The following is a 25339-nucleotide window of genomic DNA, read 5'->3' on the forward strand; positions in this document are numbered from 1 at the left end:
CAAAGGTTTAATACACACATATATCGCAGACACTTATCGATTCATATGGAGCAGTTTCTCTTTCCCTCACACACAAACACACACTCTCTCCCTCTAACACACATGCACATGACAAACTGCTGACTATGAAGACTTGTAAGAAAATGAATTACAAGGTTGACCCTGGTCACACATGACTCTTCCCAATCACACCACCAACCGAATAGGATGTGCAAAGCATGTGAACACCATATCACTTTAGTAAGCACACATTTTAATTATTTTAACAGATGTGAGGCATTACTGAAGTTTATCAAAATATTGATTACTTATAGTGTAAATACAGTTATACATTTAAAAAAAGCCCAAAAGTGCATGCTATTACAATACATATTGTCCAGTACTGCATATCTTTGGCAAGCCTCTGTGGTTGAATTGCATTGAAAAATTAAAGGTTTTAAAAAGAGAGAGAGAAAAAAACAGTTTTTTAGTTTATTATTCCAACTCCACATTTCTATACATACCAAAAAAAGAGTTGGAGAACCATAAAGCAAAATAAAATATGGTCACTTTATTATGAAAGACATGGCAGAACAATACAAAATAAAAAAGGGGGAGGCTTCCTCATGGTTTTATGTGTTTATATGTTTTGCATTAAGTCTCTTTTCTGAAGAGGAAAGGAATCAAAGTACGCTCTTCAGGAACTCCATCTTAGGACTTTGCACCTTTGGACACGGCCAAACCAATAAGACCAGCCAATCCTGCCACACCTAATCCGATACCGCCAACAATCGCCATGCCAACTAAGCCATCTGAAAAGAAATAAAAAAAGAGAGATCACTTCTCTGCTGACATTTTATCGCTTGTATCTTTAATGCAACACATTGAGTGTGTTTACATGTGTACTCAATTCAGTTGGAGGTCTGTATTTATTTATGTTTATTTATGTACATCAGAATATTCCTGTTTATATGGTTGTTGTATGTATGACATTGTACACATGTTCGTTTCCATTCCTGCTGTTATTTCCAGATTCAAGACACTGCCACTGATTATCATTTGTCGACTGATTTATATGGTAGTAGACAGGGCTTGACATTGACGTATTTGCTCACCGGCTAGTATTTTGCTCAATGTGGCTAGTAAGTTATTAGCAACCAGGGATGGAAATTAGCACCCGCCACCAGCCAAATGCGGGTGATTTTGAGTTGTGGCGGGTAAACTCGCTTCACCTACCGGCCACCGTGGCGGGTAAATCAAAATAGCATACTGTTTCCCCTCTTTATAAACTGTGTTCAGTGCATGCGGCCGTATGTCCGAATATGACCAGTCGTTTTCGCCGTCATTACCCGGATGTAGAGCCAGAAGACGCGAATAAGAACTCGCGCGCGCTGAGAGAAGATCCGTCACTGTCATCCGGAAGCGCGCACCCGTCTCACAGCGCGCAAATATTGAGTTCTCTTTCAAGTCTTGTGCTTAAACAGACAAACTCGCCCAAAAAGTATGCCAACATGTTCATCTTGATGAGTAGTCTAGCAGACATAGTCTGTATATGCCTTAAGTGAACTTTATACAGTCGTGAAAGATGACGCATATCCTTCTATTAGCTCTTAAAGGGGAAGTCGCCTTTACTGCTATGTTTAATGTCAAACAAAAGGACATCACTCACTGCTCTTGATTGAATAGCTTTTGTAAGTTTAGTAAGGATTAATCTTTCATTTAAACAGTTAAATATGCAGTTATTTTACATTTGATTACTTTATTCAATTTCTGTACCTTTCGGCAGGCCAGTAGACCTGTACATTATTATTTAATGTACACATGAGTGAGGTTAAGTTAAACATTTTACTTTTAATTTTATTTTATACTGTGGGTTGTTGCAATGTGCTAAATAAATATTTGCATAATTTGTAATTGATTTATTATTTGAAACTTTAATATTAATTAATGCAATTGCAATGCCTTGATCAGAGCCGGCCCTAGACCTTTGGGGGCCCTAAGCAAAATTTGGTTGGAGGCCCTTGACCGTTTTAAGTAAGGCCTAAAGAAAAGCAATGACTACCTTATAACTATACTGTACATATATCTACTATGTTACTTTAGAATTTTGTAGTCTATTAAATTAGGTTTTAATTATTCTATGTAGCCTACTGTATGATAATTATCTTTTTTTTACGCTGCTGGTCCTGAGTACGTATTTCGTTCTTATGTGGTAACATGTACAGAACGTCAATAAAAGACCTTGAGTTCTTGAGTTAAGTTCCATGTTTGATGTCTAAAAGGAAAATTATGATACCACTGAGCTGAATGGCAGCGCAGTGCAATGAACACACACGGATGAACTTGCTGAATAAAAAGACTGATAAAGTGATTTTCACTGACCATCAAAGAAACATTTTTAATTGACACCAGAGTTTAAAAGGCAAAAACAGCACACAATAACAAAGTTTGCTGGACAAGAAATTGGTCAAGAAATGATTGCGATAAATGATAAGATTTTTCGTTCTAAACCCATTTTCATCTAAAATAATGATAATGGCATAATAATGCAGGTACACCTTTTTTAAAGATCAATAAACTTTTATCTCTAAAGACTCTGATACGGAAAACATTTTAAATATCCACAATAAATTAACAAAACAACCAAAAAACAAGAAAAGCAATGGACTCTCAGTCTGTTAACAAAAAATACACTTGAATAAATACCAAAAGCAATAAATAAAATGGATGAAAACTGCTTTAGGTACACATTAGGGGTGGCACGGTTCACAAAAGCCACGGTTCGGTTCGTATCACGGCTTTAGGGTCATGGTTTTTAAGTTCTGTACGGTTGTTGTTGTTGTTTTTGCTTTTACTTGTTAACACTCCAGAAATTTACTTCAGCATAATATGATATATAGCTTACTTATCCACAATTCAGGATACAGTATTAACACAATTGTTATATCATGTAATCATGCACAAACTGAACTTGACTATCTCTGAGGAAAGCTAGGTGAGATTTTGATACAGCAAGAGAAAGACATTGATGACATGCTTTCATTTATTTGGCAAAAAAAGGAGAATGTGTATTGCTATCTCTACAGGACCTTATGTGCCTTTTTTAGACACAAATATTGAACTGAAGTATTAACTTGCATTTATCAAACGGCCAACTTCAGTGTAGCTTTAAGCCTTGTTTATACTTGACGCGTCCGCACGAGCGCGGCAAAAATTGCGTCAACGAGGAGTGCGCGAGACCCAGTTTCGCTTGGCGGTGTGCACGTCAAATTTTGTAACTTTGCGTGCGGCTCCGCAACCGAAGAAGCTCGAGGCGAATGTGGCCGAGCATGACGTCTCATCACGCCTGCACCCAGTCTGCGCTTCGAGTATAATAAACACCTCCCCAAACCATAAACAGATGAGGCGAGGTGCATGCGCTCTCTAGGGGGCCCTCTGCAGGCCACGGGGCCCTTTGCAATTGCAAGGGTCGCTTAGTGGCTGGGCCGGCTCTGGCCTTGATTAGTAAAATTACACAGTCATAGCATTAGCCATAAATGCAATGGATAATTGGCATAATTTCTTTTAGTGCTTCGGTTTCAGCCAATAATCTTTATTTTGGTGCATCCCTACCGACAATGTTCTGCTCGGTATGTCGTCAACTTCAGGAGATGCCAAAACTAGTAGTTTCATTGTTGGTACTAAAAACCTAAAACTGGAAGCCATAAAAGACCACAAATCATCCAAATGCCACATCCAGGTAAAAAAAAAAAAAAAAAAAAGAGAGCACACAGAGCCCTACTCATTTAATGAAATGTATATCAGTTCATGGTTTGTGTGTGTATTTTTACACAGCCGAGTTAAGGTGGGTCTAACGCGGGTCTGTGTCTGCTCAAAATTCTGTGTAAAGATGCCTTTAGAGTGAAAGAAAAAATTTCAGTATTTCATTGAGATTTGAGATTAAATAAACAGCTTAAGTATTGTAGAGCTTGTAGTATTAATTTTCACGTGCAGTTACACATTGTCGGTTATAAACAAGAAAGTGGCTGGTTAAAACATTGAGTGGCTGGTAGATTTTGAAATCCAACAGCCACAGTGGCCGGTGGACAAAAAAAGTTAATTTCCATCCCGTTTAGCAACTCAGCATTTTCACTAGCCACAATTTTGACACCATGTGGAAAAACTGGCATATAGATATGCTTAATATTATCTCATAATTTGGCAGCGAGTATATTAGGCTGCTGTCACTTAATTAAGACCTGATGCACGGATACATTATCCAACTGTTTACATTCACTTAAAATATAACTCTGACTGTGTTTAAGTGAATACTCGCTGGCATTTTGACATTATTTTGTGTGTATTTGACTGTTTAAATGCAATAATCAGCAAAAAAGACCTCAATTGAGTTCTGAGAGGCGGCTTTATGCGCACATTTTGGGTATGAGTGCAAAATCTGCAGGAATTAGTCAAATTATGTACAATCCCAAACTGAAATTCAAGCACCAACAATATTTATCAGGAGCAAATGAAAGGAGTGAGTGAATAGAGGCGGGTTTGTGTGTGACTCGCAGTCAGAGAGAGAAAGAGCAGCTAGTATTGTGTTTGTATTCTGCAGAAAATTAGTGTTGGGAGGATTTCAGATATTGCAGTCTCGATATGTATCGAAAAATCTATATTTTTGACAACACTATATTACACAAATTAAGATTATTTCAACGAACAAACAAACAAACATCCATCCACAAAACAAGTGCAAAAATACTATAAAAAAATCAATGGCTGCTGTCAACTGTCTGTGCACCAACATTCTTTAAAACATCTTCTTTTGAGTTCAACAGAAGAAAGAAACTCATAGAGGTTTGGAACAGCTTGGAGGTGAGCAAATGGACAATATGTTCATTTTTGAGTGAACTACCCCTTTAAAAAAAGACCACTGCCGCCTAATCTCACCTTTTCTCAGCGCATTGTTGATGAGTTTCTCCAGTTCCAGGGCCTGTTTGTTACTTGGTTCATTCTTCAGCAGAGTACGAATGTACTTCAGTGCCTTCTCATACTCCTGAGAAAAGAACAACAGATTGATGCAGGGAGCAAAACAAAGGCAGGGAGAATTCTTTTTTAATTTTATTTAGATATTATTCAAGTACTTCTGGGGGCACTGCAAAAATAAACATTTCTGGATGTCTCCCTTATTATCAGAATGATTTCTGAAGGATCATGGGGTAATGATGCTGAAAATTCAGCTTTGATCACAGGAATTAATTATATTTTAATGTATACATTACATTATATAAGGAAAAAAAATTCAAATTGAAATTCTATTAATATTTCAGTTTTTACTGTATTTTTTTACTGTATGCATGTCCTATTATGCGCCTGAGCAGGATGTTAAAAGCAGGTTTCATAAGATTTACCTCTAGTACAACAAATTCTGATTAAACTGTTTACACACTTGTTTGTATGATGACTTGACAATAAAGTGAGTTATCTGACTTTATTTTGAAATGATGTAGTAAAGTCAGACTTCCAGGAACAGAGTTGAGAAACATAGATTTAATTAGACAACAAAGATATGTGATATATAAAACATTTTTTAGCAGTGACAACATCACCCCAGATTATAAATGTAATCTGAAAACAAACACTGACCCACCTTGAGTCTGTAGTTTGCAACGGCAAGGTAGAAGAGAAAATCTCTGTGGTCGTCTTTTTTGCTCGTATGAACCAGTTCTGGTAAAAGAAAACAAGATTTTGAGCACAAGAACAGGCCCAAAACCCCCGAAAACTAAGACATGCTGAAGCACTGACCTTCCAAAAGCTGAATGCCTTTTGCAATGTCATTTGTGTACTTGCTTCTGATCAAACACCAGGCGTACTCAAAAGAGGTCTCCTTTGAAACGGGTCCTTTCACCAGCTCTGCGTTATACTTCTTCTCAAACTTCTACAAGACAAAAAATAAATAAATAATAATAAATAATAATCACATCAGTGGGTGGATGGATGAGAAGTGGGAGGATGATGTCAGGATCATGTGCTCCCCCTGCCAGAGAAACGCAGACTAACTTTCACAAAAAGACTTTTATCTCCATCGTGAATTAAAGCCGAGAAACATGTTTCCATTTAAATAATGGGTGAAACGATAGGTCTAACGTTATTATATAAGTCACAAAACTAATAAAGTCGGCGTTTTATCCCTATATGGCACACTAGGTCTACTCTTACACAAGTCAATAATTTACAAAGAGTTACCTAAGTGCATTCATATCAATATATGAAATGCTGTATACATCAGTGAAACATATGCGTCATGGTCATTGTTGTTGATTTGGTGATGTACAGTAGAACTGCGTCAATCGAAACTCCCGATTATAACCGAACACCGGCGATTTTGCCACATACAACCTTGCTATTAAGACCACGTCGATGTCATTTTGGATTCACAGTCGTTAAAGGAGAGAAAATGATTTACCTTTAGATCTTCTGGTGCCACTATATCTGACACAATCGCCTCCATGTTCGCGGAAAACCCAACACAAGCGCGTTCACGAAGCTGTCAAAATAAAAGTCGGTGATTCTTATATCCGTTTCAGTTGTTTATCCTGTCTTCCCATTTTATTTAAACCACGTTATTCTTTTGAATGATTTGATTGTTTACCATATGCTATATCTGGCACTCCAGTTTACTTAAATAATATGGTAATGACGTATTACTATATATATATATATATATATATATATATATATATATATATATATATATATATATATATATATATATATATATATATATATATATATATAGTTTTACAGCATTGCCGGGCTCTCTTTTCCTGACTTTTTAGATCTAAAACTCAGGACTTAAAATGTGAAAAAGACATAAGCCTGCATTATTTTGTGTTTGCTGTGTATATGTTTGAAATTTTGTGTCTGTGAAGAGCCTGATAATATGAGACATATCTATGTGAATAAATTATCAATTCAAAAAATATTTAATTGTGTTTATTTAGGTTACATAAAGTTGATTTAGTGTTGTGTTGATTTAGTGCTAAATTAGTGTTAGCAAGAGAAAGGAATTGAATCCCAAAAATGTCTAAAATGTCATTCTTACCACATACTAAACACGATGTACGATGGACATGTTCACGACGTTTCGTTAATAAATGAATTTATTGTCTATTGTTGACAAGTTAAATAATCCAGTGAGAGCTTGAAAAGTGAAAATGTATCGTCGAAAAGATGTCAAAATTAAAGTTGGAGAAAACCTACTACTAGTGGTTGTTATTATTATTTTATTATTATTATTATTATTAGTTGAAGTAGTATTACATAATTTACCCAAAATATAAATGATAGTTGTTATATATGGTTAGTTCTTATCTTGATAGGCTATTATAAATGATAGTGATGAATTATAAAATGACAATTCACCCAAAAATGAAAATTAGCCCATGATTTACTCGCCCTCAGGTCATCCTAGAACTATATGACTTTCTTCTTTCTGATGAATACAATTAGAATTATATATATATATAAAAAACGTCCAGGCTCTATTGTAAATGGCTGATTCTGTTTTCATAAAAGCACATCCATCTATCATAAAAGTACTCCACACGGCTTCGAGGGGTTAAGTAAGGCCTTTTAATGCGAAGCAATGCGTTTGTGTAAGAAAAATCGCTTCACCTTCACCTTCATCCTTAAGGAGCCGTGGAGTAGGCTTACTTTTATGATGGATGGATGTGCTTTTATGGACTTCAAAACAGAAACAGACATTGACTGTCATTACAGCTTAGAAGAGCCAGGATATTTTTTAATATAACTCCAATTGTATTCATCAGAAAGAAGAAAATCATAATACACCTAGGATGACGTGAGGGCGAGTAGGCTAAATCATGGGCTAATTTTGATTTTTTTTGTGTGAATTGTCCATTTAAGTGTGTACTTATTTATGTATTTACTCGGTCCAATAATTTTAGTAACGTACTTATTGTGACTTTTATTATGTACGACGCATTTCCTGTAGTCGTTTCAAGTCTTCCGTTAGGGGTCGCTGTCTTCACGTGCGGTCTGCATGCAACTCGACACTCCAGTCACGTGGTATGACCGAGTAGGACGGCCATCTTCCCTAAAACACAAACAACAAGAGCGTACTAGACATCAACACGCAACGACCATTGGAGAGGGAGAGAGCAAAAAAACCGTAAAAACGGAACACGATTCTCGAGGAGGAGCACAGAACACAAACAACTGCACATGCATCCAAAGTGAAGATCGTAGAGTTCGACGGGGCGACTGGACAGTGAAATCGCATCGACAGCTCCAGAAAATACGGTCAGTGTCAACTCTCTCTCCTTGAATGTCTGAAGCGTTAAATGGCAGATGGGTGTTGCGTTAAGTTTTATGCAAACTTGGAAGGGGAAGGTCAGTGTGTGCGCGGGCAGCAAATGCATATTAGTGCATAGTGAGCTTTAAGAGGCCAACGCTTGGTTCATTGGGTATAAAATGTGCTTATTTTATGAGAGAGGCTTGTCGTGTGTTTGGCAAGGCAGCTGTGGCCGTGGGTTGAAGGCCACGGGAAGCAGCGGAGTGGAGTTTGGAGGGGCGCCGCGTGCACAGGGAGGGGGAGTGTGCACAGGCAGGGCACGCGCGTGCACACCCCTCCTCCCTGTGCACGCGACGCCCCACCAAACTCCTCCAATCGATAGAAAAAACGACGTCGATCTGCTTTTATGGTCGTTGTCATTCAACACCGCAGTGGGTATTTGAAACGCGACATCGTGCCTGTTACAAAATAGGCGCCTTTTCCTGGGCGTACGTTTGTGTTGAGCGCGAGGACGTGTCGAATTTGAACGGTTTAATACCGAGTAAAAAAAATAGTTAGTTGTGGTTATGTCCCATTCGTGAACGACTCGTTCATTTGAATCGGATCTTCTCAGTTGATTGATTGTACTTCTTATTGACTCTTTGAATCAAGTCACCGTCAGATTTGTAAATAAGTCAGAGCATTTTCTCCTTCACAGACAAGGCTAAAGTTACTCCCAGGCTAAAATGCACATTTTAACCGAAAGCATCTTGCACTGCTGATATGTCTTAAAAATAATGTCAATAGCATTGTTTTGTCTCAAGATGCACACCAGTAATGTTGTAGTTTTTTTCTATGGCACATTTATAAAAAGCTACTTAAATGCGTTATCCTATTGTACAAAGGCCTAATCCTGGCGTTATCTAAGCCTTGTTTGTGAAACCGGCCCTTGGAGCGAAGGACTTTACTTGTTGGACGCAAAGTTACTTTAATTAAAGGCACAATATGTAAGAATAAAAAAAAAAATCCAAAAACCATTAGAACAGTGTTATATATTTTGTTGACTTGTGTACTTGCATTATCCCAAATGTTTTGAAGAATGTTTAAATCCAGAGAAATTAACCAAGACATAGTCAATGTCCATACGTCTCCTATCGATGACATCATACCCGCGCTACCCTCGATTTCAGTTGATTGTCGATAATACATTTAATCGATAAAAGGTTTCATTCATCGATAAAAGGGATAGTTTACTTTAAAATGAAAATTCTGTCATCCTTTACTCGCCCTCAAGTTGTTTCAAACCTGTATGAATTTCTTTCTTCAGCTGGGGAAGATATTTTGAAGAATGTTTGTAACCAAACGCTTAACTGGAGCCATTGACTCCCATATTATTTGTTTTTCCTACTATGGAAGTCAAAGGCTCCAGTTAACTGTTTGGTTACTGACATTCTTCAAAATATCTTCCCTTGTGTTCAGCTGAAGAAAGAAATTCATTCAGGTTTGAAGCAATAGAGTTGTTGTGAAGCTTCCCGTCATTTCTGCGTTCAAATCGGTTCAAATGCAGCGCTGCCTTCCCGGAATGCTGTGCTGAAGCGTTGAAGTCGCTCGACGTCACCCATAGGAATAAAGTGGAGCGCGACATAAGTGTTCACGGACGAGTGGATCTGCACCTGAGCGAGTGTTTATGGGCGTGCATTTGCGCTCTCGCTCTAGTCACGCACGCGCGCACCCTACCGGGAGAAGAGCCCGTACGGCCCATACAAGGACCTTCCGCTCTATTAACGTCAAGCCGACCCATACTCGAAAAAAACTCTGCGAAACTTGTGAGAAACCGGAAGGAGTATTTTTGACGCACAAATACTCCATCAAACGTCCAACATTAGTTTTTGAAACTTTGTCTGTGTTTAGGATGGGAATCCAAGTCTTTAACAGTGTAAAAAGCTCAGTATGCATGAAACAGCATTTCACCCCCCCTTTAAGAATTAGGGCAGTAGTAATTTTAATTTGTTTGTTGCATTTATATTGCGCTTTTCTAGGCACTTCGAAACGCTTTACATATAGAAGGAGGGAATCTCCTCAACCACCACCAAATTAAATAGCGCCGGTCATCAATGCATGCAGCTCAAAAAGTAATGCACAACTAATAATGACTATGATTGGGACTGTTATATTACTTAACATTATGAATTATTTGGGTTTAGTGTGCTTTTTTAGTACGTTGTTTCAGGAAGACTGTGTGCTCAACATGAGTCACGCATTCTGACTCGCACGTAACTTAGTTCACTTGATGTTATTACTAATATTATATTTATTTTGTATATATCTGATCGATCATATAGGATGCATTTCTTAAGCCTAGTTCAGACTGCACGATTTTCAAACTCGTCGGGTCACAGCTCTATTCACACTGCATGACTATCTGGGGTTTCATTCAGTCACTGCTGTGTTCACACTGCACGATGGTTTGACGACAGAGGAGTTCACACTGCATGACTGAACAAGAGGAAGAATTGCAGACAACTCTCTCGCTCTCAGGTGTGCAAACATAGACAGTAAAAGAAATGGACGGAGGGATCCCATTGCCTTCTACGGCGTTAAGTGATGTCAGTATAGGAGCACTCACTTCCTGATGGCTGAGCGAACTGCGCAGGCTCAGACTGAGCTTGACGACGTAGATGTGACGTGAGCCTCCTGTCTGACAGCTGTAGGTCTTCTAGTAGTTGTGGAAAGTGAAAGCTGAATCACGTTGTTTAAATATTTTCTCCCGTTGCTTTTGGCTCACTTTGGGCTTCTCCCCATTCTTCTCCCTTGACTTTATCAGACTTTATGTCTCCACGTCTCCCCGACTGTCTCATAGACAGTAAAAGATTGCCTGCGAGCGTCTCCTCAGGTCTATACGGTAATTTCTCAACTGTGCGACAGAGTCGCGTTGGTTATGACGCAATAGTTAGCCTATTTTTACAAAAACAGCTTCTGCGGGGCGATAGTGTAAGATACAAGGTAACGGAGCCTTGTATGCATTGTCGTGTTTCTTTAGAAATAAACAATGGACAAATGGAGTCTTTAAACGACTCAGATGTAAAGTTATTCACTGTCAAAGTGACTCAAAAATGAATGGGAGTCAATGGGATGCTAACAGCAGGTGATGGCTTGGTTAGCAATGGCCGCCCCTATGGGTGGAACGCTTTCCGAGCGCTAGATTACCCCCTTGTGTGCAAACTACGTTTCCCAAACACACGTGCGATGTGACAAGTAAACAACGCGAGATCACACGTGCGTCAGACCGGAGTTCTCGCGCGAGACTTGGAATTGTTATTAAAAATGATAAACTGCACAAAGTTTGCTTCAAATTGTATGTGCGCTGATTTGTGGAGAAAAAGAAAAAAGATTATGGCGGAAGAAATTGTTGGAGAGACAGAGGGAGCCAGGATTTTGTTCTGCAAAGACAGTTTGAGGTAAATAAATAATTATTTAATGTGCTGCTGCTGTGGCTGGATGTGCAAATGTTTGGCCTTTGTTTCTGTTTGATAGAATTGTAAATATATCTATTAAAATACTGAAATTCTGCTTTATAACTCCTCCCTGAACCTCCTGCTGCCCTGTATCTTGCTCTCTCATTGGCTGTCGGTGTAATTTTCAGTCAGAACGCTGTTCACACAGCAGGAGTTTGAATCGCCGACAGGTCCAAATATTTAGCATGCCAAATATCTCACCGGCGTCGGCGACTCGTCGGCGATTCTCTCTGATCGCGTCTTTGATAATTCATACTGCGTGATTGTCACTCGCGTGCACGAGCACCGATTTGCCTATAATCTCGGGCATTTGTCGGCGATTTCACAACCTGTCTGCGACTCAAAATCGGGGCAAAAATCGGGCAGAGTGAACTAGGCTTTAAATGCACTCGTAATAACTATGATTGGGACTGTCAATTCACTTCACATTAATAAGAACATTTTAATAAATCATTGGGTGTAGTTGCCGTTTTCAGCGCGTTGGTTACACGTTGTATTAGTTGTTAAATTTGATTATTAAATAAGTCATTTAACTAAATGACCAATCACATCGACTCATTTTACAATGATAGTGCTTTATTCAGATTAAAACCCTTCTCATTGGTTTGGAGGAACATGGTGTTTTGAGCAGCATTTGCACACCCTGTCATGCTGTCGGCTATAAGACACTGCTGTAGACGCGTATTGCAGTTTTAAGGCTTACAATTAATCGATAGGGCTGTGACAGTCGCAATGACCACCGTACCACCGCAGGGGTGGATCGCCACCGGCGGTAGTGTGCATGTGACACACTATATGACATGCAAAAAAAGTTTTGTATAGAATATAACATTTGCAATAGCAAATGCTATTTATAACCTGTACCTTTTAGCTGTATGCGTTTTTTAGACTAGCGTATAAGAAGGCTAGTTCACTAATTCTACCTCACACGCCATATTTGGTGTTTCCTTAGTTTGAGCGCGGCCAAATTCATCTTTTTTCTGCATTCCGCAAATTCATTTAGTGTTGAGCAATGGCCCTGTTTGGGAAACCAAATACTGCATCGCTGATCTGGGATAATTTTGGATTTGTGCCTAACGGAAAAGGTGAACCTTTAAATAAGGATGAAGCCATTTGCCGGATTTTAAATTTTTTTAAATGGGCGAACACATCAAATCTCAAGAGCCATCTCCAATCATGTCATCCATCGGCGTTTCTACAAGTTATGTCCCGTGAACGCAAATGCCCAGCTTGTGGTCAGGTTGGTATTGGAGAAGCTTTCGCCAAACAGGCCAAATACAAACGGGAGAGTGACAAGTGGAAAATGCTGACAAGAGACGTGGCAACGTATTTGATGGTGGAGAATAGTTTAATATTTAACTTTCTTATTTACCCGTTTATTTCACTTTATTATCTCTGATGTTTATTTTATTTATTTCAATGTTAGCAGGCTGTGTTTCACTCAAGTGCTGTAAACATGCACTTTGTTAACAGATGTTTGAGCCTCAATTTTTAAATCTCACAATATATATTTTTTAAAATGTGAATTGTTTTATTTAAAAGCAGACATTCAAGCTTTCTTTAAACATGTTTCATGTTTGTGATGAGTAGGCTATAGGGCAGTGTTTTAGTTCGTTTCGGTTTCAGTTTCATCCCCCGCCTCGAATCCCACAAACACCGTGCCACCGCCCGTGGTTGATCAATAACCACCGCAGTGGTAAAAAACTGACACTGTCACAGCCCTATTATTCGATTAATTGATAATTCATTTAAATGATCGATCATGGGAATTTGTGTAAATTGACATCCCTACAAAAGATGCTATAATATGTGTTTTATTAGACATTTGTCGACAGAAAACTAATCATTGTTATATATCTCAACTCAGTTAGTCTTATTGTTTAAATCAAATTTTCTTGATTTACAGTGAGTATCATGTTTTTTCATGCTTAATATCGATCTAGCTCACTGCAGTGTGAACAAATGTCTCATAGTATCCGGCAAACGAAAGCACTGAGTAGCATTATAACAACGTTCAACACTCAAATGTAGGGATGCAATGATTATAGATTGTGTTGGTATGATTATAGTCTGATAAGTAATCACAGGGTTCACAATTATTATGCATTCATTAATTTCACAACAATGTATAAGATCACATGAACGCTCTTTAGATTGTAAAGTGTTATTTTTATAAATATAAGTAATTAAATAATACAGCACAAAATAATAAAGACACAGTCCATCTTGATGGCACCTTACATGGCTGACATCGCCGTCGGTGTATGAATGGGTAAATGTGAGGCAAAAATGTAAAGCGCTTTGGATGGCCTTGGGTCTGTTAAAAGCGCTATATAAATGCAGTCCATTTACCATCTATGGAAACCGCAATAATAATACTTTCAATTATAATTTAAATGTTTTATTCACAGCAGATACACAATGTGCATGAAATAATAAAGTGTGTTCTTTTCCCATGTTCACTTACATTTATGTATCTTGGGGAAAGTTGATGAATTTGTGATGAAAGCAAATCCTCTGAATTGCAAACTCATTGCACGTTATATCAACTAACATGATCATTATAAAGATGTTTAAAACATTCGGCAATCATTCAATACCACATATTTGACAATCAGAATTTATATTATAATTCATGATATAGTTAACAAGTTTGTAAAACAAAAATAATAAAGAAGGAAAAACAAAATAAACTTGATGCTTATCTCTTCGTTTTGTGCAAGTTGCATTTCTGACTGTTCCGTGCAAAAGAAACACTCGGTGTAGCAGATCCTTTACGGTTAATTAACCCTGACGTTTAACAACTCATATCTCTCTAATATGATAAACAGTACCGTGTTACCTCACGTACACATGAGCAGAAGAAGCAGAAGCGCTCGTCATCAAGCTATACCGTTGTTTTGAATAAGCGACTTCTAGATTCTAAAATTCTATAATATATTTACCAATTGATCGTATGACCGTATTATCAGCTAATAATACGAAAGAAAGTTTTAATGAAGTCAAAGCATTTTTAACCAAGGTATATTCATTTTATTTAATCACAGGCTTGGGTATCATTTGAATTTTAATGATTCTAATTCCAATTCTGATTATAATATATATTTAGATAAATAAATAAACACAGCTTTTTATGAATCGAATATCGATTACAAATATAGTTATAAAAAGTCATTCAGTCAAAAACAGCTTTTGTCTTTTGTTATTTGATCGTTATTATAGAGACAGCTGCAGGAATATAAGGCTGCTGTCACTTTAAGAGCTGCACAGATCCAATATACCAATACACATGCGTCTTTTCTTTCTCAACTGTTACATTCACTTAAGACATAACCTGCGTTTATGAGGATATTTGACATATTTTTGTGTGTATTTGTCCGTTCAAGTGCAAAATCCCAGAAGATAGCTTGTGCAGATCCAGTATGAGAGGCGTTTTATGTGCGCACGTCATTTTAAACAGCGCGTGAGTCTATGGTATAAAATCACATGAACTTTTTCTGTTAGTGTGTTTTGATGTGTAGTAGCCTGCAACAAACTGGTGCACATGAAATTACTGTAAACATCATTATTAGTAAAAAACCTGTGTTATTGTAGCCTGGCTTTATTAGTAATCCCTATATATAATATGTGTGTGTATAATATGAGAATTAAACTTCTGGCTTCTTTGGATTTAAGCTGTTTGCTGATTTTTTTTTTTTTGGCAGCTGTTCACATGACATTGCAGTTCAAGTGATGAATTATGAGCACTTAGGCATACTAATGTATTTCTAATTGCAGTATGTGTTACAGTTGTCTTCAGTTGTTCTTGGGATGGCATGCATTCTCATGTAGTACTTTATGTTTGACAGCCAAACTCCCCCAAGTCATTACTATTTATTCTCACTGGTTTGTTCTGTTGCTTGGATATTTCTGTTACTATGACATCTATAGGTACTGTTGATTAAACCCCTGGGATGTTTCTTTTCCATCACCATATTATCCTGATTGCACAAACTCTTCTACTTGTACAGTGCAGATGTCAGAAATCTAGAGAGATATTTAGCTTTAATCTAGCTGCACTTGCCCTTTCCAAATAAAGTTTTTTTTTGGCAAACTTGAGGTGAATTATGCCACAAATGAACAGTTTTTGCTATTAAATTTATGATATATATATATATATATATAATTTTTTTTTTTTTTTTGTGGCCACGTTTCTTAAAGACAATATCTTTAAGAATATTATTTTAAGAAGGAGAGAGATTATTTGTATGCATGCTTGGCCTTTGGCTTCAATTAAGGCTGCATGATATGTTGCATATATTGCACATTGCATTGGCTTACGATAACAGAATGATTTTAATACTTCAAAAGATTATGAAGAGTCTTAGTTTTAGGTTGGCACAGTCAGCAGAGAATAGACTAGACACGTGACTGTTACATACATGTGACTAGGGATATTAACTGATGACCGTTTGACCGATGGTTGACCATATCAACGTTAACCGATCAAAGTTGTCGGTTAAAAAAAAGTGATCTCTAAATTAGGCTATTATGGCAGTGGACTAAACCCTACTACAGTTAGTTTTATCGTGTTGCAGTCTATAAGACAACATTCCGCATAAGATGGGCTTACATTTGGAAATATATTACATCTACATTTCAGTGGTAACACATAAGGTGTTGATCATCATCTTTCTTTATTATTGTTAGCACTACCTCGAACTAGAGCGGCGTCTCTTCGGAGCTGTCATTTTCTTAAATGAGCTGCCGCAATGTTTCAAATGAATTTCTAACGCTAGACAAATGCCTTTATTTTCAACGCGATCACCTTGTACCCAAACCATTTCCAAACTAAGAAGCCATTTGTCCTCCGATTACAAACAAGCTCCTCGGTGCTGCATTTGCGGGACTCATGTTTCGCGCTGTAGGGGATTTTAAAAAAGTGACGTGAGTGGAAGGGAGGCGCCGGGATAGTGTGTGTGTGAGAGCGGGAGGCAGAGCGGCAGAGAGATGCAACAGAGTTGCGAAATTGCAGGCGCGGCTCGCGGCTGTTATTTCAAATAGCGCAGCATATTTTAAACTAACCGGTTAACCGGCTAAAGAGGCTTGGTTGTCTGGTCAAGAAAAGGTTTAGTTTTCGCTAGGGATGCACCGATACCATTTTTTTAGAACCGATCTGATATTAAAAATTCGGAGTATCTGTCGATACCGATCCGATACTGATGCAGTTTTGTTTAAAAATTGTATGTAGAATTTCTAAACCTTAGTGTGTTGAATTGAAAACCCCTTTTTTTGTGAGTTAAACACAATCCACTAAATACAGACTTCATAACAAAGAAAAACAACAAATAAAAATATAAAAATAACATCACAATCTATGACAATTTGATTAGTGAATAATTCAGCAGCAAAGGTTACAAAATGACGAGTGCACAATAATTGTATAAAATCTAAACATTTAGTGGGGGGGAAATAAAGGAAACCATATAAGTGAATAAATGTAGCTGTAAATGTGGTAAAATGTTACACAAAATACATTCATGAAAAACAAGTAGGCTAAATATATGTATGGAAATAGGGCCTATATACTAAGAAATTACATTTATTTTTAATGTAAAGTGCTTTTTTTTTTAATGAGACAGCAACATATAGATAGGCTTTTAATTAGGCTTTCATAACGCAAAAGTATTATAATATAGTGCGGCACAAAGCGCTTATGCGCATCCCGTGCGCAGGATGATCCGCTTGAAGCAACACGGAGTCACATGCTCACAGCCATAGACGCTCACAGCCCACCGCACTCAGCCCGCATTGAGAAGTTCAAAACAAGATGTATCGACGCTTAGTGTATCTATGCAGTATTCTTATAAGCCGTTTATTTTAACAGTTAAACATTTCAGTTACTGTGTGTGAAGAACAATACAATAACTAGTCCAGTGTTGTGATCTAACAGACACCCGGTAGAAAGTAACACGATTTACAGTGATAAACGCCAGCAGATAGTCATTTTTTGAGAAACCATAGAGCGTTATGATCAAGCATAATAACAGAAACAATAAATAATCTTGGAGAGCGTTTCATCGTGTTGACTGTCGTAACCGAACGCGACACACAGTTTGAAAGCTGAATGGGAAGTGACTGACAGCCGCAGCGGAGGGAAGCGTTGACGTGAACTTTAATTTAATGACTTAAATATTCATCTGTACCTCACATTACACTATGGAATGGCTTCAGAACACTTATAATATAGTGCACAAATCATTGATGATGCTTTATAATGTTTCTGTGCCTTTTGTGGGGCACTGGGGCTTAACAATAACAGAATAGTATGCGCACAGTATCGAATTTGGATCGGTCCGATACCCGATCCGGCAAATAATGGCGGATCGGAGCTGATACCGATCCTGAGTATCGGATCGGTGCATCCCTAGTTTTCGCCATCCGTACATGTGACATGCTTCAAGTTATCTGAGAAAGCGTGTGTGTAATAATATATTGGATCTGTGCAGCTCTTAAAGTGACAGCAGCCTAATGACAAAATGATTGTGAAACGTGTATGTTGGCTAAATAATTTTCAGTTTTTAATATTTAAATTAAATTACATGTTTATTACACACCTAAAGCATATTTGAATCATTGCAAATATTCCATTATGTAACAAGATATCGCATTTTCCCCCAATATCGTGTAGCCCTAGCTTTTGGTTATAGTACTTGCATTTAGTTCACAATATTGACATTTTTTGTTGGTTTGTTTTCCTCTGCAGGTAAAAGCGGGAGAGGGATTGTCGGCGTGAGGAGGGGGTCACCAGCTGGGACCTGGTCCACACAGCATTGCCAGTACAACAAGAAGAGTTAGAAAGACACACACAGATAGAGAAAGAGAGAAGCCTATTGGGGTCATAACTGCTTCTGGCAGCTGTATTATCAAAAAAAATCTCTTTGTCTGTTTATCGACTTTAGACGTCAGTATCAAAGCTCTGCAGTTTTTGCAGTCCTACAGGTATTACTAATTTTAGAGAGTTTTTGTTCATTTTTTTGTTCTCCAGTTGTTTTTATTTGTTTGTTTTCATCAGCTGTGAACGAGAGCTCTACCATCTCTGACCTTTTGTATTTCTGCTCTCTTGCACACACATCCTGAATAAGGCAGCTATAACCCTCCTTTCTCTTAAGTTGGCTACTCTGAAACAAACACACACACATACCCAAACACACACAACTTTCAGCCCTCTTACCCAGACCTGGTCCAGCCTAGTCTTGCCTGCGCCACTCCCCTGGACAGGGTAAGAATAACATGAACGGCTGTGTTTACACAAATAGACATGTCTTTACATTGTGTGCATTACCAGGGCTCCAGACTGCAACCAAACGGTCGCATTTTGCAACCTTTTTTCATGCGGGTGCTACTAAGGGCCAGATTTACTAGACAGGGCACATTAACGCAAGAGCGCAATTCCAAATAAAGCATCAATGGGAGTGGAAAGTTCTGCTCGTGCTCAATATTAGCACAGAGTTCATAACAGGTTTACATCAGGATGGCGAGCCGGCATTGTGATGTTTGTGAGCCATCGGCGATGAACGATGGCATGGTCTGTCGGCCCAACCCTTATCCAGTTTAAATATTATGTTTAATATGATGACTTAAAATGTATATTTTATAATGTTACTTCAACGATTAACATTAAGCTTTGTATCAGTAGAAACGCAGTAGTATATTCAAATGATTGTGATTAACAAAACGATTAACACGACGGTGGGGCGGTGAACAAGATATGTAACCGGTAGCGGTGGCTTAGGAGTGGCCTCATAGGGCAGCGAAGCAAGTACATTCTGGGACTTTCATTCACATGAGCCAAAAATACTTTTTCTGGATTTTCTAGAAGACACCAACTTCTTAAATATTTTCATATGTCTACTACATTAAAGACCCAATTTAAATACACAATCATTTTTCCAGCGAAGTATCGTTTTACTCAAGCACAGTAGCCTGACAAGCCAGACCCACATCAAGATGTTTGGTCTGGAAACTCACCATTGACAGCTCAATCCGAGGGGCGGATAAATGGTTGTCTTTCAAACTCCCTCTGCACGCGATAGGATAGCGCTACAACCAACCAGAGCAACGAAGGTGAAGCAGAGCTCGTTGATAGATTAAACATTCGCCGTATCCGGTCGGCTAAACTCCGAACACATCTTCTCTTCTTAAGAATGACTTTAGTGCCGCTCTTTGTTCATTTCTCAGAGAAAAGCTTAACTCCAAGTCTTCCAGAGTCGCGGTCAAAGCTGATTCGAAAGACCGCCGTTTGCCAGCTTTTGTGTTTACTAAAGGCACGCAAGCGCAATTCTGCTGTCATTATGTTAAGCCCTGCCCACCGGCTCTATAAACTATGTGATTGGCCCGACCAGAGTGAGGCGATTACAGCTCAGAAGGGTATTGAGAGTTGCTAGACGACACTCGCGGGCAGATTAGATTTGCTGCCGCTAGGGTGCGTCTAGATTTCTAGGCTACAAGCACAGTGCTTTACTGTCAAATTTGCATTTCCAAGAAATTAACATTAGCAACTAATAATATTATATGTCTAATTTTTGTCATTTTATGATTAAATTACCTTTTTAGGATTAAAAATCCCTTCACCGTAGTGCCACCAAATCAGGTGCTGGTGCCACATCTGAAGGACTTGTGGCACCGGTGCTACTGCTCTCAAATGTTAATCTGGAGCCCTGATTACGCAATGTAATAAAGAATCTGTGTTTACTAATGATGGGAAGTATGCTTGCAACATATTGTTGTATGCTCATGTTCATGTATCTCTGTTTGTAGACTTTCACCTCTGAGAAGGAAGGAAGAATATGACTGCTGAAACACTTAACTTTGGCCCAGAATGGTAAAATCCCTTTCTTTCTGTTTCTGTCGTCTTCCCTCTCTCTGCCTCTTATTATTAAACTCTTATAAAATCTTATTATTTGGAATATTGAAAATAATAAGAAATGTATTTTTTTAGGACTCTTTGTTGAATATAAAGTTCAAAAGAACAGTTTTTGCAACATTTTACTACTGTTCAAAAGTTTTTGGTCAGTAGGTTTTTTTGGGGGGGGGGAACTTAATACATTTATTCAACGAGGATGCAATAAAATGATCAAAATGTTCAGTAAAGACATTTATAATACAAAATATTATATTTAAAATAAATGCTGTTCTTTTGTACTTTCTAAGAATCCTGAAAAAATGTTTTACACAACTGTTTTTAACATGTCTAATAATCAAAAATGTTTCTTGAGCAGCAAATTATCATATTTTAAATTCAGCTTTGACCACAGGAATAAATTATATTTTAAATCAAATAGAAAACATTTATTTACATTTTAATCATATTTCACAATATTACTTTTAAACAAATAAATAAAATAAATGCAGTCTTAGTGAGCAGAAGAGGCTTCTTCTAAAAACATTAAAAATGTTTGACTTACCTATCAGAAACGTTTGAACGACAGTGTATAAAGAAAGTTGCAATGCAATACAATGTGACAAAAACCAGCTTTTGTCAGAGCCTAAAATAGCTTCTATTTATAGTAATGTTTTTGAATATTTTTCCAGTCTAAATGGCTTCAGTTTCGTGAGCCTGCCTGTCGCTTACCATGCTACAAGAGACTCAGAATATCATAGCAACTATATATTTTCCCCAGATCTGCTTTCCCCATATTTCTACCTTAATCTCTCTCTCTCTCTCTCTCTCTCTCTCTCTCTCTCTCTCTCTCTCTCTCTCTCTCTCTCTCTCTCTCTCTCTCTCTCTCTCTGTCTCTGTCTCTGTCTCTGTCTCTGTCTCTCTCTCTCTCTCTCTCTCTCTCTCTCTCTCTCTCTCTCTTCCCTGTTTCCCAACCCCCCTTCTCTCCCTGTATCTCCTCTTGGCACAGACTAAATGATTATGCAGAAATTAAACCGTTAGGCGTGGTTCTCTGCTGAACTAAGGCTCTTCTGTGCATAGTTGGTCCTCGGCCAACAAAAGTGAATTCCTGGGTTTGACATGTACAATGCTGGGGTGGTATGTTGCCTCAAAGCCTTCTTCATCAGCTTATCTCAGCAGGGTAGCATTTATGTAAAGTTTACAAAGCCACCCACAGCTCTGCAACCCCTTTTGCACCGACAAGGTCCCTCCGCCGGGGCCGCTTCACATGTTTCCACTGCCGAAAAGTGGTTTCAGGCAGGAAAAACAACTTTGCACTGGCCTCTAAAAGCTGCTGGGCTTAAAGCAGGAAAGTCAGATGCTGGAGGCGGGATAATGTCAGCACTGAGTAAAGTTGTCAAAACAACAACTCTGGTGAGACTGACACACAACAAAACCAGATCGCTCTCATTATAATCAACAGAGCTGTTTATACTGTAAGCGTCCGACGTCAAGCTCTTTCAGTTCCTATAAACGGCATCGGACACAGCAACCCCAGCCTCTTGATTTTCCTGTTTGTCTGAAATTAAAGATCAAATGTACACTGAATTTTAAAAGTCTGGTCTAGTATATCTTTTCTTTCTTAGGCTCAGCGAGGCTGGATTTTTTTTCCAACAAAAATGCAGTAAAACATAAAAATAAAAAAAATTCATTATGATATTTCAATTTTAAATATATTTTTAAAAGTACATTTATTTCTGTGATCAAAGCTGAATTTTCAGCATCATTACTCCATGATCTTTCAGAAATCATTCGGATTTGCTACTCAAGAAAGTTAATATCAATGTTAAAAACTGTTGTGCTGCTTCATGTTTTTATGGAAAAGTACACTTTTTTTTTTTCAGGATACTTTTATAAATAGAAAATTCAAAATCGATTTCTTGAAATCTTACTGATCACAAGTTTTTAAATGGCAGTGCATGTTTGTATTGATTGGTATTTTTTTCGTTAGGTGTTACGTTAGATGTAACTAAAAGCAGCTCATGATGGAAAAAAGATTCTGAATCATTAGTTTGTATTTTAAAACATCTCGACTCTTAACTCTTTTCCTGCCAGAGCTTTTAAAAAAAGTTGCCAGCCACTGCCAGGGATTTTGATCATTTTCACAAAAATGTAATGGCCCACAGAATATGTTATTGTATTAATATCTGAGCATGCAATACATCAAAAGAAAGAGCAGACCCTCTTCTTAAAAAAAAAAAAAAAACCTTTTATTCTAGCTTCATGCATTCACGAAACATTCTGTGTTTAGTGGTGAAGTGTTTTTTCACAGGGAAAGAGTTTGTGCTGCGCTGTTTGTGATTGTGATTAACGTAGTCACTTGTCATAGTTCACCTGCTAAAAGTGAAAACACTGACTAGTTTCTGCTGTTTAAGCATCAGTGCCATTTCATTGGAAAAGGGGTGTGAGAGATCTTAAATAAAACAGGACGTAGAGTTGGGATTTTCAGGGCCGTCCTTGGACGTTAGCCAGGATTGGAGCATTTCTCAGTGATGCTTCCAGACTTTTGCTGCCGAATCTCTTTTGATCTGATTTTTCTCTCTCTCTCTTTCTCAGGCTTCGAGCACTTTCCAGTGGAGGCAGTGTGTCTTCCCCTCCTGCCTCTCCTGCTATGCCAAAGTACAAGCTGGCCGAGTACCGTTACGGCCGAGAGGAGATGCTAGCACTTTATGTCAAAGACAACAAGGTGGGGAAATGCTTGAAGCAAATCTGGGTTGTGTTTTTAAAGGGGGGGTGAAACACTCAGTTTCAGTCAGTGTCATGTCAATCTTGAGTACCTATAGAGTAGCATTGCATCCTGCATATCTCAGAAAAGTCTTTATTTTTTTTATAATTATATAAGAAAGATGCACTGTTTCGAGTCTTTCCGAAAAAAGCCGAGCGGGTGGGGGCGTATCGTGTGAGCGGATGACGAGTGCGCGCCGCTGTTATTGTGTTGAGTGCGTCGTAAAGCTGTGTCATCCCTAACAGCGGGAAAACTTTATTCAAAATAAAAATATGGCTTTTAATCAGATACAGCCATACATCTATGATCCGGAATCAGACCCAGAGGCTGCAGTTGAACAGGAGCAGCAGCAAAAAACGACTAGAGCAGGACGTCTCTATGTGGTACAAGTTATACGCTAACTATATAATATGCTTAGCGACTTGTGTTATTTACATATTTATACTTGAATTATATCGTCTTATTTTTGTCTTTGAAGGTGTACATGTGGGAAGTGCAGTTGTGCACGTGTGTGTGTGTGTGTGTTTACGCGTGGTTTGTGTAGACAATTGTAGTAAGCGGACTGGTTTTGCACGGCAGGCTAGTGTTTACATAGAAAGACACGGAATAGTAGCGCATTTGAATGAAGAAGCGCGCTTATTTAGTTCAACATTTTTCCCCACTCTTTGTGTATTGTTGTTTGGAGTGCTTTTACAATACACAAACATAAAGTTACACATATAGTGGCCAGCTAAACAAATGTACACGCGCTACACATCGCATGCTCCATTGATCAATTAACTATACGTGATCATGTTTGGGCTACTTGATGAGCATAGGCAAAAACACAGACATTTGAAGCAGTCTCACTCACCGCCCGCGGTTCTAACGTTGGGAACTTTATCATTGGGACTGCTCCATCCTTCAGCATTAGGCGATCGGAAAATCCGGCGTCGAGCTGGGCCTTGTTTATGAAACAGTCGGCACCGAAATGCAGTGAACAGACATAAACCTTTGCGCAACTCAGTTGCTGATCAGGAAAAGCAAATTCCATCCACTGTTGCCTTAACGCGGGGTTTTTTGGCAATCTGTACAGGACTGTCTTGGTCTGGCAACCAAAAATGCACTTTTTTGGTGACATTGTTAATTTCTTGAAGTCACATCACCTGTGCAGCGCAGCCTACGAGCCAGCGCTTTGATGGGCGTAGCCTGTTACTTTCGCTCTCTCCCTCTCTCTCTCACTCTCTTCCGGTAGAATTGTCCGTAAGGCCCATACAAGGAAATTCCGAAATTTTAACGTCAAGTGGACCCATGATCGAAAAAAAATTGCCGAAACTTATGACTAACCGGAAGTAGTATTTTTGACAAAGAAATACTCCATCAAACGTCCACCTTAACTTTTGAAACTTTGTCTATGTTTAGTATGGGATTCCAAGTCTTTAACAGTGTAAAAAGATCAGTATGCATGAAACAGCATTTCACCCCCCCCTTTAAAGGTGTACTTGCACTAGGTGATCTGAACTGTCCGGGCGCGTTTGACCCCAAAATCTGGTTTGGTTGAATAGTGTGAGTGCCCCGTACTGTGCCTGTGTGCAGTTCGTTTAGCCGGACAGTCACGCTCGGGCACGGTACAAGGCAACCGTGCCTAGGTGATATCCAAGCATTTTGTGTGCCATGATTGTGACTGCATCTGAGAATTCACCTTTTTGAGATCAAAATAGGTCACCTACGAGATTTGCTTAGATCCAAATGAGAGTGTTTTGGGGGTAGGGGGTTCAGGCTGATCTTAATTTTTGAGTGACATAACAAGGTAATAAAGAAATAGGGTTTAACTTACGAAGCGGTGTACAAATTGTCCATGATTGTGACTGCATCTTTACCCAATAACATCACAAGTCTAAATATCATAGTAAGGATTTTTTTTAACACAAAAATAAAGTTTA

General features: G+C 38.4%; 2 protein-coding genes across 2 annotated transcripts in view; one reads left to right on the forward strand and one right to left on the reverse strand.

Annotated features, from left to right (window-relative positions):
• Window positions 1-232: 232 nt before the first annotated feature.
• Window positions 233-6508, reverse strand: fis1 (fission, mitochondrial 1). The gene is made up of 5 exons (XM_067446487.1): window positions 6428-6508; window positions 5767-5899; window positions 5612-5688; window positions 4912-5017; window positions 233-791 (listed from the first exon to the last, which is right to left on the reverse strand). The coding sequence occupies exons 1-5, from the start codon at window positions 6470-6472 to the stop codon at window positions 691-693; spliced, it is 462 nt and encodes a 153-aa protein (XP_067302588.1). The 5' UTR covers window positions 6473-6508; the 3' UTR covers window positions 233-690.
• A 1530-nt stretch (window positions 6509-8038) lies between these two features.
• The window catches only part of gigyf1a (GRB10 interacting GYF protein 1a), a 45785-nt gene continuing 28484 nt past the window's right edge, over window positions 8039-25339 (forward strand). The window contains exons 1-4 of the mRNA XM_067446501.1: window positions 8039-8286; window positions 18518-19033; window positions 20572-20635; window positions 23249-23378. Coding sequence (XP_067302602.1) covers window positions 20601-20635; window positions 23249-23378 — 165 coding nt within the window. The 5' untranslated portion in view covers window positions 8039-8286; window positions 18518-19033; window positions 20572-20600. The remainder of the gene's footprint in view (window positions 8287-18517; window positions 19034-20571; window positions 20636-23248; window positions 23379-25339) is intronic.

The sequence above is a fragment of the Pseudorasbora parva genome, chromosome 1 (assembly GCF_024679245.1).
Source record: "Pseudorasbora parva isolate DD20220531a chromosome 1, ASM2467924v1, whole genome shotgun sequence".
In the NCBI taxonomy this organism is placed as follows: domain Eukaryota; kingdom Metazoa; phylum Chordata; class Actinopteri; order Cypriniformes; family Gobionidae; genus Pseudorasbora; species Pseudorasbora parva.